This window comes from Amphiprion ocellaris, chromosome 1 (genome assembly GCF_022539595.1).
Source record: "Amphiprion ocellaris isolate individual 3 ecotype Okinawa chromosome 1, ASM2253959v1, whole genome shotgun sequence".
Classification (NCBI taxonomy): domain Eukaryota; kingdom Metazoa; phylum Chordata; class Actinopteri; family Pomacentridae; genus Amphiprion; species Amphiprion ocellaris.
In genome coordinates this window covers 1,770,489-1,785,410 of record NC_072766.1, presented here as the reverse complement: position 1 = coordinate 1,785,410, position 14,922 = coordinate 1,770,489, and the positions used below count along the sequence as shown (strand labels likewise).

Here is a 14,922-nt window from a genome sequence, read left to right as displayed (position 1 = left end):
AATATAATACAATACAGTCTGTGGTAATAGATATAATAAATATAATGTAATAAATGTAATGCAATACAATACAATACAATACAATATAATATAATATAATATAATATAATATAATACAGAATAATATAATATAATACAATATAATGCAATATAATACAATATAATATAATATAATGTAATATAATGTAATATAATATAATATAATACAATACAATACAATATAATACAATATAATATAATATAATATAATATAATATAATATAATATAATATAATATAATATAATATAATATAATACAGTATGGTAATGAACCACGGGGTCTTATTTTATCTGGGCTTTTACTACAATAAGTTAAATATATATATTTATGCCATTTTACTTACCGGTAACTGCTGGTGGAAGTGAATATTTCTGTATTGTTGAAATTATTTTAATTTCTTGTTTTTAATTTTAAAATATAACAATAATTTCGATTATTGAAAAATTTTAAACGCGAACACTCGACCTTTGACTTCAGGCTCTCAGCCAATCAGAAGCGTCCTCCCTCCAGCTGCGTCCAATCAGATTTGCCGGAGCGCTATTTGAAAGCTGCTCGTCTCTGTTAGCTTTCAAACAAACCCAGGATCCTGATGGTAAATTCTGCTGCTCGGAGCTGAAATAAATCACCGTTTTGTTTCTGTACGCCAAAGGTTGTCCTCGTTAGACATGTCGTCTGTGGAAGTTCGCTCTGCGGTGAGTAAACTGAGTTATTTCGGTCTTTTTTCACTAGTTTAGTTGTTTTTGAAGCAGCAGCTGTTAGCTTCCTGGGCTAGCTGCGTTAGCCGCTATTAGCTTGTTTTTGTAAAATGCAAACATCAGGGTCGCTCTAATAATGTCTGTCCTGCTTCTCCTTCCTCTCATAATGTCTGTACTGCTTCTCCTTCGTGTTTGACGTTTTGTTTTCGTGTGTTTTTACAGCTTCTAGCCGCTAACAACCCCTCAAAGACGGCTAAACCCACGCAGAGGAGAGCAGCTCTGGGAGAAATCACCAACTGTAATGGACCAGCAGCTATCCCTAAGGTAATAATTATATATGTCATTATCTATTACAATTATATCATTCTAAAGTACCGGGGTTAGGGTTAGCGCAGCTCTGGGAGAAATCACCAACTTCCCCGGAGCAGCAGAAGCTAAAACAAAGGTACCAGACCAGGGTTAGCTGGATTAGCTGGGTTAGCAGGGTTAGCTCGGTTAGCAGGGTTAGCCCTGCTGTTAGGGTAGAAACACAGACGCTGATCTGGGGTCTTCATCATTGCTGGGTTTAGCTTTATTAGCTGCAGTAAAGCTGCTGAATAAAAGAACATGGTACCGTTTGAACTGAAGTTTATTATCTCATGTTTAACCATCTCAATATACGTATTATGTTTTTTTTTATATATATGTATACACACACACACACACACACACACACACACACACACACACACACACAGATAAACATGTCGTTTTCCAAATCTCAAACGTTTGTCTCTAAAGAAAGGACCTTCCAAAGCACCATCCAAACCTTCCGGTCTTCAGAAAGCGAAGCCCCCTGGCCCCGTGGCTCCGGTCCTCCAGGTCCCAGCAGATCCTCCTCCTGCAGCTCCAGAGGAGGCAGATGTGTCCATGAAGGTGGAGGAGGAGCTGTGCCAGGCGTTCTCTGAGACGCTGCTGACCATTCAGGACGTTGACGAGCAGGATGCCGACCAGCCACAGCTCTGCTCAGAATACGTCAAAGATATCTACAAGTATCTGCACATGCTGGAGGTAAGTTCTCCTCCTGCTGAGCCCCACCAGCTGCTTCCATCTGCAGCTTCTTCACTCCAGCGTGTCTCCTCAGATCCAGCAGGCCGTCAGAGCAAACTACATGCAGGGTTATGAAATCACAGAACGCATGAGGGCTCTCCTGATCGACTGGCTGGTCCAGGTCCACGCCAGGTTCCAGCTGCTGCAGGAGACCCTGTACCTCACAGTGGCCATCCTGGACCGGTTCCTGCAGGTGAGAACGTCTAAACCCTCTGTTTTTGGTGTTGTGTGAGCAGTGTGAGAGCTTCTGCTGTGCTGCAGGTCCAGCCGGTGTCTCGCAGGAAGCTGCAGCTGGTCGGAGTGACCGCCATGCTGGTGGCCTGTAAGTACGAGGAGATGTACGCTCCTGAGGTCGGAGACTTCGCCTACATCACAGACAACGCCTTCACCAAATCTCAGATTCTGGAGATGGAGCAGCTGGTTCTGAGGAGCCTCAACTTCCAGCTGGGACGTCCGCTGCCGCTCCACTTCCTCAGACGGGCTTCCAAAGTGGCAAACGTGAGTTTCTGCTTTAATCTGATGTAGAGCTGCAGGGTTCACTGACTTCACATCAAGGATTTAATTGTTTTACTGATCAGATCTGGTCTCTGAGCTTTCATGCAGAAAGTCTGCAAAATTATACAGAATGCTCCACAGAATACTGCTTCTTTCCTGGAGTCCCAGGTTCGATTCCGAGCCTTTGTTCCATGTAAGACCTGAGATTAGAGTCTGGAGCTGCAGCAACGTACAGAATGAAGGAGACGTTTATTATTGAACTGTGAAGCCTGTAAATGTTCTGCTGTTGGTCTCAAATGCAGTTAGATCCCTATCAATGAGCATAATAACATCTAAGGGTTTGTTTTAAGCTTACAGTGGACAGACTATCCAGCAGCACCTAGTGGTTTTTGTTGTGGATGAATTTTTCGGGATCATTAATCAGTAGTTTGTTCTATAAAATGTTATTCAGTGTTTCCTGAAGCCCAAAGTGTCGTCCTTCATGTCTTCTGTTGTCCACAACCTGGAGCTCTTCTGTTTACTGTCATATTGGAGGAAAGTAAACCAGAAGAAATTAACATTTCAGTTGCAATCACAATCTTTACCTTTCTTTTTTTCCTGAAGTTACTCAAACTGATTAAAAACTGGCATTTAGTTTAATTGTTGGTAATGAATCATTTAATGAATTTTTTTCAGACAAGGAAACAATATTTCTTTGGGTGCCCATAAGTGAAGACAACAGGAGGGTTAAATCCCCGAATCCTTTAGTAAAATGTTAGTTCTTAATGTTTTTCAGTCTGACACAGAGAGACACACTCTGGCTAAGTACCTGATGGAGCTGACCCTCCTGGACTACTCCATGGTCCACTACCGGCCCTCTGAGATCGCTGCTGCCTCCCTCTGTCTGTCCCAGCTGCTGCTGGACGGCCTGCCCTGGGTCAGTTTCACCTTTAAACGCATCATTCATGTTCATCAGCTTTATCCAGGTAGTTAACGGACCTTCTCCCCCGTCAGTCTCCCACCCAGCAGCACTACTCCACCTACGACGAGGTCCACCTGAAGCCTATCGTGCAGCACATCGCCAAAAACGTTGTGATGGTGAACGAGGGGAAAACTAAGTTCCAGGTGAGTCTGACTTCAGATCGTTCTCCAGACGACGACCTGTTGGCTCAAACTGACCGACTGTTCCTCTGCAGGCCGTCAGGAACAAATACTCAAGCAGCAAACTGATGAAGATCAGCCTGATCCCTCAGCTGAAGTCTCTGATCATCGAGAACCTGGCGGCCGCTCTGCTCAGCAACCCCTGAGAGACTTTGACTTTCCATCCATGGACGTTTCACTTGCACTTTATTGGAGCTTTATCTCAACCTGTGGAGAAACTTTACTAGTTTTTATAGGATGTTTTTAATTTTTCACCTGAGCTTCATGGTTTACTTGAGATCAGTTTTTCCTGAATCTTTTGTGATCTTCAGCTGCGTCGTGTCAATCAAACCTCCATCGGTTCATTTACAACCAGCTTCTGTGACGCAGAAACGTCCTGCAGGGCTTTCTCTCATCTGAGATGTTAAAGAGGTGGTTTTCTGGCTGTATGCTGGGAGGGACATGAGGACGACATTCATCTCCAGGTCCAGAACAAACCTCCAGCTCCTCGTCCAGAGTTCTCGCCTCCTTTCAGGGAAGATCTTTCTTCTGCTTCCAGAAGTCTGAGCTGTAAACTGGATGCAACGACCTGAAGCTCTGCGTTTTATCGGCTGTAAATGAAATGTTTAAGTGCCTTATTTGTGTTCTCTTACATGTTTTGCTGTAATTATTTTTATAGTTTTAATGTGTGCTGCATGATTCGGCTGCATTTTAAGGCTCAGATCGTGGACTTTATGGTATAAAGTAAAGCTAAATAAAAGGTTTTAGGTATCCTGCTGTGTGGTTTTGACAGTCTTTGGCTTACTGTGGTGCTAACATTCATGTTGGGTTTGGTTGCAGCAGCTTTTTGTGAATTCAACCAAAACAAACCTTTTCTTCTCTTGGTAAACATTTCTTAACCCTCCTGTTGTCCTGCGGCTCAAATTGACCCGTTCAAAAATTTGAAAATGTGGGGAAAAAAATCTCTTCACAGTAAAACTTCTGATGTCCACATTTTCAACATTTTTTTTATAAATTTTTTTGGGGGGAAATTTTTGAACATTTTTTTGTTGAGGGGGAAAAAAGATGTTAAATGTTTAGAACGTTCAGAGAAAAAAATCAACAAAAATCCAATGAATTTTGGTTGATTTTTATGAATGTTCTTAAAGAAAATAGAGGGTTTACTGATATGCACCATATTGCCAAAAGTATTGGCTCACCTGCCTTGACTGGCATATGAAGGTAAGTAACATCCCATTCCTAATCCATAGGGTTCAATATGACGTGGGTCCACCCTTTGCAGCTAGAACAGCTTCAACTCTTCTGGGAAGGCTGTCCACAAGGTTTAGGAGTGTGTTTATGGGAATTTTTGACCATTCTTCCAGAAGCACATTTGTGAGGTCACACACTGATGTTGGACCAGAAGGTCTGGCTCTCAGTCTCTGCTCTATTCATCCCAAAGGTGTTCTATGGGGTTGAGGTCAGGACTCTGTGCAGGCCAGTCAAGTTCATCCACACCAGACTCTGTCATCCATGTCTTTATGGACCTTGCTTTGTGCACTGGTGCACAGTCATGTTGGAAGAGGAAGGGACCAGCTCCAAACTGTTCCCACAAAGTTGGGAGCATGGAATTGTCCAAAATGTCTTGGTATGCTGAAGCATTCAGAGTTCCTTTCACTGGAACTAAGGGTCCAAGCCCAGCTCCTGAAAAACAAGCCCACACCATAATCCCCCCTCCATCAAACTTTACACAATGCAGTCCCACAAGTATGGTTCTCCTGGTAACCTCCAAACCCAGACTCGTCCATCAGATTGCCAGATGGAGAAGCGTGATTGGTCACTCCAGAGAAGGTGTCTCCACTGCTCTAGAGTCCAGTGGTGGCTGCTTTACACCACTGCATCCCACGCTTTGCATTGCACTTGGTGATGTATGGCTTGGATGCAGCTGCTCGGCCATGGAAACCCATTCCATGAAGCTCTCTGCTGAAGCACTGTTCTGGAGCTAATCTGAAGGCCACATGAAGTTTGAAGGTCTGTAGTGATTGACTCTGCAGAAAGTTGGCCACCTCTTGGCACTATGCTCCTCAGCATCCACTGACCCCGCTCCGTCAGTTTACATGGTTCTACCACTTGGTGGCAGAGTTGCTGTCGTTCCCACACACTTCCACTTTCTTATAATACGGCTGACAGTTGACTGTGGAATATTTAGGAGCCAGGAAATGTCACGACTGGATTTGTTGCACAGGTGGCATCCTATCACAGTTCCACGCTGGAATTCACTGAGCTCCTGAGAGCGAGTCATTCTTTCACAAATGTTTGTAAAAGCAGTCTGCAGCATAGGTGCTGGATTTTATACACCTGTGGCCATGGAAGGGATTGGAACACCTGATTCTGATTATTTGGATGGGTGAGCGAATGCTTTTGGCAATATAGTGTATGGAATCACTTTAGATATTTTTAGGATTTTTTTAGAAGATTTTTACTCATTTAAAAAAAAAAAAAAAACTTTCAAGAATTTTCATGCCAAATTGGGGGAGTTTTTTTTAAAAAATGAAATTTAAAAGAAACTTAAGGAATTATTGGAATTTTCTTCCTGAAAGTTTTGCAAATTTTCAGAAATTTGGGGATTTTTTTTTGCTGAATTTTTGGATTTTTTTCAGACAAGGAAACAATATTTTACATAATGCAAAACACTTTTACAACCTCCAAGACAAATTTACAACCTCCAAGACAAATTTACAAGCGACAAAACACTTTTACAAGTCCAAAAACACTTTTACAAATCCAAATGTAACCGGAAAGGGAATGTCCCAACTCCGGGGTTGAAGCGGAAGTGACGACGAGGAGCGGCTAATGCACTCTGTCGGTCTGATCTGCGCCATTTAAACACTCTAAAGACCGACCACACGAAAAACAAAACCGCGTCAATCGGTTCACATGTTCCCCACAAAACGGGCAAAACATCACCTGCTCGCTGTCCGTTGTATTAGCCGCTCCTCGTCGTCACTTCCGCTTCAACCCCGGAGTTGGGACATTCCCTTTCCGGTTACATTTGGATTTGTAAAAGTGTTTTTGGACTTGTAAAAGTGTTTTGTCGCTTGTAAATTTGTCTTGGAGGTTGTAAAAGTGTTTTGCATTATGTAAATTTGGTTTGCACCTCTCGGCCACCGTATTAAAATGTTCAGGATAAAGTTTCATCTTTGAATTTCTGCCTTTTAGTTCATCTTTTATTCACAGAGACAGGAGTTTTCTTCTGTCGGTTCCAGACGATTAAATCAGACCATCAATGGTTTGAACTGAGACCAACTAGAAATAAGTGAGAAGCAGAGCGTTTGTCTTTTACCAGTTTATTACTAAAATAGGTTTTGTGGCGTGTAAAGCTGACAGGTTTGCTGTGAGATGGTCTGGACCAGGAGGCCTGGGCTTCAGTTGAAGCGGACTCTCCTCATGGAGCCCACGGTGCTGTTCTGGCTGCCCCAGTCTGAGAAGTTGTTGTAGTCGCGTTTCTCCAGGATGTAGTGAGGTCCTCTGTAGTTGGGCTCCTGGTAAACCACCCAGCTGTGGAGGAGGAGAAACTCCATCAGAATCCTAAAATAACTCTAGTTGGAGGAGGAACGGAACTGAATCATAGTTTAATTAAACTTCAGTTTGACTCCAGTCCCTAAAATCATAGATCAGTTCCTTTTAGTTCATCTGTAAGAATGAAGCTGCATCTATTTACTTCTTATTATAATATATTATATATTATTATATTATACTATATTATATTGTATTGTGTTAAATTATACTATATTATATTGTATTTTAATATAATGCAATACAATATACACATATAATCTGCAAGAATGAAGCTGCATCTATTTACTTCTTATGCTATATTATACTGTATTATATTATATTGTATTATAATACAATACAATATAATATATGTAATCTCTAAGAATGAAGCTGCATCTATTTACTTCTTATGCTATATTATACTGTATTATATTATATTGTATTATAATATAATACAATATAATATATGTAATCTCTAAGAATGAAGCTGCATCTATTTATTTCTTATATTGTACTGTGTTATATTATACTATATTATACTATACTATATTGTATTATGCTATATTATATTATACTGTTGTTATATTTGAAACTGTAGATCAGATGGATGTTAGAGTATGTTTTATTATGTTAAGGTTTCAAGCAGATTCTCACCTGAATAATGGGTTATTAAATTCAATAAACTTTATTGGCATCAAGGATGTTGCAATTAAAAACATAGAGAAAAAATGCTATTTATTATAAAGAAATTGAATAGAGAGAGAATAGAAAAATAGAAGAAAAACACATGTTTGTGAGGAATGTTTATGTCAGGATACCTGTCATATTCAGGGATGTTTTAAATGTATTTATTAGATAAATGTTTATGTTTTAGATAATTATGAACATGTTAAACTGTAGTTTTACCAAATCTATGATCAGTAGATAATAATATGATAATATTAGTCTTTAAAGTGTCTCTAGGTTTAAAAATAACACAGCAAAATGATAATATGAGCTCACTGTTAATAAACTATTTAACCCTTGTGTTGTCCTGTGGGTCAAATTGACCAGTTTTAAAGTTTGAAAATGTGGGAAAAAATATTTACACAGTGAAACTTCTGGTGTCCACATTTTCAATATTTTTGGGAAGGGAATTTTTTTAAGCATTTTTTGGTGGAAAAAAATATATTTAAAAAATTTCTTGTAAATATTTTCAAAAAATCAGTAAAAATCCTCAAAAAAATCCTAAAAATATGGAAAGTGATTAAAGATATGACAGTAAAACTTCTAATATCTTCTTTAAGAACATTCACATAAAAATCTACCAAAATCCAGCAAAATTCACTGGATTTTGGTTGATTTTTATGTGAATGTTCTTAAAGAAAACAGAAGTTTTACTGATGATTTTTTTAGAAGATTTGGTGTTTTTATAACCTGGTGACGAATTAATCCCAGTAAATTCTAATATTGAACAGTGAAATCTGTACTTACGCTCCTCCCAGCACCCGGATGGAGGCCACTCGGTTCAGGCTGTAGCGGCTCATCAGGTTTGGGATGTCGTCCTGAATCTCCATCTTCTTTCCAGAGAAACCGGCTCGTTCAAACAGCTGAGCTCTGGCCGGGTTGGTGTCCTGAGAGACACAGAGACGGAGAGTTACAGCCGTTTATTCATCATCACAGACCGTAGAGATCATAAAACCAGCTGGCATATCAGTCTGAAATGGTTCCTCTGGAGTTTCTCTTATTTAACACCTACAGCTGCTTTTACCTTCAATGTGAGGAGGTTTTAAATCAGGGCACGGCTCTGAGTTCTGAAAATAAAACCTCTGACTGTCCTCTGAATTCATTTCAAGTTAATTTAATTTAAAGTTTAAACTAAACAGGAGTTTATGTGGAAGTTCATCTGACCACACCAGATGACAGACGCTGTTTCACAAGAAGTTCATTAAAACGTCACTAAAAATGTAAAAATGAACATTTTTCTAACAAATTGCACTGCAGGTACACAGTGTGGCTTTTCTGTAAAATGTCAGATTGAAGAACTGTTTCTCAACAATCTAGACTTCATGCCAGTTTTATGATAGTGTCAGTGGTTTTAAGGGTTTTTAAATGGCTTTAGGTATTTCTAAATGTTTTAAGGGTTTCTAGGTGGTTTTAAGTGTTTCTAAGTGTTTCTAAATGTTTCTTCATGGTTTCTAAGCCATTTAAAGAGTTTTTAAGGGTTTCTAAGTGTTTCTCAAGGTTTCTAAGTGTTTTTTTAATGGTTTCTATTTGGTTTTAAGTGTTTTACGGGTTTCTAAATGTTTCTCAGATTTTCTAAGTGTTTTTAATGGTTTCTAAGTCTTTTTTTTGCAGTTTCTCGTGTCTTCTGTGCGCACAGCGAGTCCACCTGTACCAGCTGTCACCTGTCCCTCACCTGTACCAGCTGTAGCCTGTCCCTCACCTGTCTCTCACCTGTACCAGCTGTAACCTGTCTCTCACCTGTACCAGCTGTAGCCTGTCCCTCACCTGTCCCTCACCTGTACCAGCTGTAACCTGTCCCTCACCTGTCTCTCACCTGTACCAGCTGTAACCTGTCTCTCACCTGTACCAGCTGTAACCTGTCTCTCACCTGTACCAGCTGTAACCTGTCCCTCACCTGCACCAGCTGTAACCTGTCCCTCACCTGTACCAGCTGTAGCCTGTCCCTCACCTGTCCCTCACCTGTACCAGCTGTAGCCTGTCCCTCACCTGTACCAGCTGTAGCCTGTCCCTCACCTGTACCAGCTGTAGCCTGTCCCTCACCTGTCCCTCACCTGTACCAGCTGTAGCCTGTCCCTCACCTGTCTCTCACCTGTACCAGCTGTAGCCTGTCCCTCACCTGTCTCTCACCTGTACCAGCTGTAGCCTGTCCCTCACCTGTCTCTCACCTGTACCAGCTGTAGCCTGTCCCTCACCTGTACCAGCTGTAACCTGTCTCTCACCTGTACCAGCTGTAGCCTGTCCCTCACCTGTCCCTCACCTGTACCAGCTGTAACCTGTCCCTCACCTGTACCAGCTGTAGCCTGTCCCTCACCTGTCTCTCACCTGTACCAGCTGTAGCCTGTCCCTCACCTGTCTCTCACCTGTACCAGCTGTAGCCTGTCCCTCACCTGTACCAGCTGTAACCTGTCCCTCACCTGTACCTGCTGTCACCTGTCCCTCACCTGTACCAGCTGTAGCCTGTCCCTCACCTGTCTCTCACCTGTACCAGCTGTAGCCTGTCCCTCACCTGTACCAGCTGTAGCCTGTCCCTCACCTGTCCCTCACCTGTACCAGCTGTAACCTGTCCCTCACCTGTACCTGCTGTCACCTGTCCCTCACCTGTACCAGCTGTAGCCTGTCCCTCACCTGTACCAGCTGTCACCTGTCCCTCACCTGTACCAGCTGTAGCCTGTCCCTCACCTGTCTCTCACCTGTACCAGCTGTAACCTGTCTCTCACCTGTACCAGCTGTAACCTGTCCCTCACCTGCACCAGCTGTAACCTGTCCCTCACCTGTACCAGCTGTAGCCTGTCCCTCACCTGTACCAGCTGTAGCCTGTCCCTCACCTGTCCCTCACCTGTACCAGCTGTAGCCTGTCCCTCACCTGTACCAGCTGTAGCCTGTCCCTCACCTGTACCAGCTGTAGCCTGTCCCTCACCTGTCCCTCACCTGTACCAGCTGTAGCCTGTCCCTCACCTGTCTCTCACCTGTACCAGCTGTAGCCTGTCCCTCACCTGTCTCTCACCTGTACCAGCTGTAGCCTGTCCCTCACCTGTACCAGCTGTAACCTGTCCCTCACCTGTACCAGCTGTAGCCTGTCCCTCACCTGTCTCTCACCTGTACCAGCTGTAGCCTGTCCCTCACCTGTCTCTCACCTGTACCAGCTGTAGCCTGTCCCTCACCTGTACCAGCTGTAACCTGTCCCTCACCTGTACCTGCTGTCACCTGTCCCTCACCTGTACCAGCTGTAGCCTGTCCCTCACCTGTCTCTCACCTGTACCAGCTGTCACCTGTCCCTCACCTGTACCAGCTGTAGCCTGTCCCTCACCTGTACCAGCTGTAGCCTGTTCCTCACCTGTTTGACGGAGCGGACCGAGGAGACGTGGTCCACCTGAGCGCACCACTTATCGTAGCAGTTGTACTCGCCCCGGTCGGACATGTCCCACAGGTACTGACGTCCACGGAAGTTCTCGTGTTCGTAGCCGACCCATCTTTGGGAGAACAGAGGAGAGAGGTGAGTCAGAGATGGAGGAAAACGATGCTGTCCGTTTCCTACAACTTCCTGTCAAACTTCAGAATTAACTCAGATTAAATCCTGGATCAGACATAAAGTTATTTCCATGAAGTTTGCTTTGGTCCAGAACTTGAATTATAATTAATAATTATTATGAAACATGAAGTGAAATGATTTTGCAAGTTGTTGTTTTGGTTAAAACTGAGTCTAACTGCATTTAATTTAAGTACAATTTGGAATGACTTCTATTTTACTTGATTATTTCTATTTTCTGCAACTTTGTGCTTCAACTCTGCTGCAGTCTAGAGGCAGATATTGTTCTTATTACCACGCTGCTTTCCAGATTTATTCTAATATAATAACATATCAACACAGATTAGAATGTAATATTAATATCCCGTCTCCACCTGGACTAATGGCTTGACTCATTTTTATCCTTATTAACCAGCTTCATTTCTAGAAGTTAAATGCTATAAACAATGTTTTTCTTATTCTACCAGCTTTCCCTTTTAATATTTAATTATCAGTATTTAGCCTGACATCTTATTAAATAGGTTATTGACCTACTGTGTTAGGTTTTGCTAAAACTTCTGTACTGAAGATTCAAAAAGAAAATTCAAACTTCTACTTGTAACTGAACCAGAGCTTCTTCTACCTTAGTCCTCCTAAATTACCAGATTATAGACATTATTTTAGTGAAACACGGCCTAAGTTTATGTTTTAATCCTCCTGTTGTCTTCATTTCACGAAAAATATTGTTTCCTTGTCTGAAAAAAATTCAAAAGTTCAGCAAAAAAATTTCCCCAAATTTCTGAAAATTTGTAAAACCTTCAGGAAGAGAAGTCCAATAATTCCTTAAAAGTTTTCCTTAAAAATGTTAGTTTAAAAAAAGCTAATTTGGGAAGAAAATTCTTGTAAATATTTCCAAAAAATGAGTAAGTGTCTTTCAAAAAATCCTAAAAATATCTAAAGTGATTCCATATATATCAGCAAAACTTCTAGTAATTCCTTTAAGAACATTCACATAAAAATCAACCAAAGTCCAGTGAAATTCGCTGGATTTGGTTGGGGTTTTTTTTGTCAATGTTCTTAAAGAAACTTTTTTTTTTTTTTAACATTTTTTTTCCACCAAAAAAATGTTCAAAGATTTCCCAAAAATATTGAAAATGTGGACATCAGAAATTTCAGTGAAAATATATTTTTTTCCAGATTTTCAAACTTTAAAACGGGTAAATTTGACCGACAGGGCGACAGAAGGGTTGATAAACCTTTCTTATATCATTGTAATATGGTATTACTGTGCCGTGTTTGCTCTGTCCAGTAATACCATTAATCCATGAGAATATGGGTTTTAGAAAACAACCAGAGCAACCATGAACCCTGAAATTTAGAGCAGTTTGACCTGAAAAACCAGATGCTAGATTGTTAGAAGCAATAACAGGTGAAATAAGAGTGAATTTCCTGCTGCCCATTGATTTCTAGCTAATCCAACATGATCTACTCGGTTAGTTACCGTCTGTAAAAGGTTAAAAAAAAACAAAAAAAAAACAACGCACTTTCATGTTATGGTTGCACATTTTTGTCTACGTTTTGGACATACTCTGACCCCAGAGGCTGTAGATGGACGTGGTGAGGACTTACGCTCCGCTCTCCACCTGCACAGAGTTACATCTCTCTGGGAAGTTCTTGTCGCTGAGCCTGGAGCAGTCGGAGCTCAGGTCCAGACGTCTGCCAGCGAAGTTACGCTGCTCGAAAAGGGTCACCTGAGATCAGAGACAGGAGAAAAAACAAGAAACATCAAGTCTGCAGGGATTCCACAGCTGCAACGTGAGGTCTTCCTTTTAACCCTCGTGTCGACCTGCGGGTCAAAATTGACCCAGTTTAAAGTTTGAAACTGTGGGAAAAATAATATATTTTCACTGTGAAACTTCTGATGTCCACATTTTCAACATTTTAGGGAAATCTTTGAACAAGTTTTGGTCGAAAAAAGAAATGTTAAAAATGTTTTTTAAGAACATTCACAAAAAAAATCAACCAAAATCCAGCAAATTTCACTGGATTTTGGTTGATTTTTTTGTGAATGTTCTTAAAGAAAATATTAGAAGTTTTACTGATACATATGGAATCACTTTAGATATTTTTAGGATTTTTTGGAAGATTTTTACTCATTTTTGGAAAATATTTACAAGAATTTTCTTGCCAAATTTGGGGGTTTTTTTTAAAATAAGGAATTTTTGGAATTTTCTTCCTGAAGGTTTTGCAAATTTTCTGAAAATTGGGGAAATTGTTTTGCTGAATTTTTGAAATATTTTTTAGACAAAAAACCAAAATTCGCTGGATTTTGGTTGGTTTTTTTGCGAATGTTCTTAAGAAACATTTTTAACATTTCTTTTTTTTTCACCAAAATATGTTCAAAAATTTCCCCATAATGTTGAAAGTGTGGACATCAGAAATTTCACTGTGAATTTTTGTTTTTTTTACCCACATTTTCAAACTTTAAAACGGGTCAGTTTTGACCCACTGGATGACACAAGGGTTAAATGAAGCAATTCAGTTTTCCTTGACATAATAACTCTAATTATTTGACTCACCCTCCCACTGGACCCGTAGAAGGCACGTTGGAGCACAGACCCCAGCTTGCTGTAAATGTAGAAGCATTTATATGACTATTTAGAACCCAAACACACACACACACTCAGTAATTACAACAATCAGAGAAGCTCTGCAATTTATGGAAATGTCTACGTTTCATTTCTTATTGCAGCTTTTGCTTCTACAGGAGCATTTCTGTGTTTTTCAGATCCAGACTATCATCTGCAGTGTGTTTGCGTGTCTCCTGCAACCATCGTCACTCTCCAGGTGATTCTTTTATGACAGTGGTGGAGAGCAGAGTGTGAGAACCAGCAGGAGGTGGGCTGTGGAGCCATGGCCCACCCACCTGGACCCCTCTGGGCTGGGTGTCAACTCAACATACCTGGTTTGTTGGGCTAATCCTGGGACCTTAGTAAAGATGTTCATGTCAGCTCTGCGAGGCCACAAGAAAGCCCCTTAAATACGGTGAGTAGAGGTGAGAGGACAGGTACTAGAAAGCTCAGAGGGTTTCTGCCTGAAGCCATTGATATGCTAAACACAACAACATACAAACGCACATACAAGCCGGCAATAGAAACACACCAGGGGACAGTTTGTGCACACTAGCATGTAAATGTACGCTCAGAGTGCAGCGGCGACAGTTTTGGCTTCGAACAATTCAGCATTTTGTGTGTAAAACAAAGCAGCTTATGATAATGGTGGCATTCATGCTTTGTGCAGCTCACTGTATTGAGCCAGAGGTCACGACCTGCCAGGCAGCTGACAGCGATGGTCTGATGGACTTCTTTCACCTCCATGAACCTGCATGTTCTCATTAAAATCTGAAGAACGTGATGCAGATGTTTATGAAGGCATGTTGTTTATTAAAAATAACCTCTGGAGGGTCTTTAACCCTCGTGTCGTCCTGCGGGTCAAATTGACCCGTTTTAATGTTTGAAAATGTGGGAAAAAAATTCACAGTGAAACTTTTCAACATTTTTGGGAAATCTTTGAACATTTTTTGGTGGAAAAAAAGAAATGTTACAAATGTTTCTGAAGAGCATTCACAAAAAATCAACCAAAATCCGGCAAATTTCACAGGATTTTGGTTGATTTTTATGTGAATGTTCTTAAAGAAAATATTAGAAGTTTTACTG

The 14,922-nt window shown here is 41.0% G+C and overlaps 2 protein-coding genes across 2 annotated transcripts; one reads left to right on the top strand and one right to left on the bottom strand.

The window, feature by feature from the left end:
* Positions 1 to 572: 572 nt before the first annotated feature.
* On the top strand, positions 573 to 4,209 carry ccnb2 (cyclin B2). The gene is made up of 8 exons (XM_023263956.2): positions 573 to 732; positions 958 to 1,059; positions 1,516 to 1,785; positions 1,859 to 2,017; positions 2,086 to 2,322; positions 3,095 to 3,235; positions 3,313 to 3,423; positions 3,495 to 4,209. Exons 1-8 carry the CDS (start codon positions 706 to 708, stop codon positions 3,603 to 3,605), a joined length of 1,158 nt encoding a protein of 385 aa, XP_023119724.1. The 5' UTR covers positions 573 to 705; the 3' UTR covers positions 3,606 to 4,209.
* A 2,539-nt stretch (positions 4,210 to 6,748) lies between these two features.
* On the bottom strand, positions 6,749 to 14,274 carry crybgx (crystallin beta gamma X). Its single transcript, XM_023263980.3, has 6 exons — positions 14,169 to 14,274; positions 13,786 to 13,834; positions 12,836 to 12,957; positions 11,036 to 11,171; positions 8,449 to 8,588; positions 6,749 to 6,975 (listed from the first exon to the last, which is right to left on the bottom strand). Exons 1-6 carry the CDS (start codon positions 14,210 to 14,212, stop codon positions 6,843 to 6,845), a joined length of 624 nt encoding a protein of 207 aa, XP_023119748.2. The 5' UTR covers positions 14,213 to 14,274; the 3' UTR covers positions 6,749 to 6,842.
* Positions 14,275 to 14,922: the final 648 nt, after the last annotated feature.

What these genes read in the sequence shown, in the direction of transcription:
- ccnb2 (XM_023263956.2), top strand. Translation starts at nt 706, where the DNA reads ATGTCGTCTGTGGAAGTTCGCTCTGCG. An exon ending in TCCTGGACCGGTTCCTGCAG is followed by an intron (nt 2,018 to 2,085) that starts GTGAGAACGTCT and finishes GCTGTGCTGCAG; the next exon opens with GTCCAGCCGGTGTCTCGCAG. An exon ending in AGGGGAAAACTAAGTTCCAG is followed by an intron (nt 3,424 to 3,494) that starts GTGAGTCTGACT and finishes GTTCCTCTGCAG; the next exon opens with GCCGTCAGGAACAAATACTC.
- crybgx (XM_023263980.3), bottom strand. Translation starts at nt 14,212, where the DNA reads ATGAACATCTTTACTAAGGTCCCAGGATTAGCCCAACAAACCAG. An exon ending in GGATTAGCCCAACAAACCAG is followed by an intron (nt 13,835 to 14,168) that starts GTATGTTGAGTT and finishes CTACATTTACAG; the next exon opens with CAAGCTGGGGTCTGTGCTCC. An exon ending in ATCCGGGTGCTGGGAGGAGC is followed by an intron (nt 6,976 to 8,448) that starts GTAAGTACAGAT and finishes CCTCCTCCACAG; the next exon opens with CTGGGTGGTTTACCAGGAGC.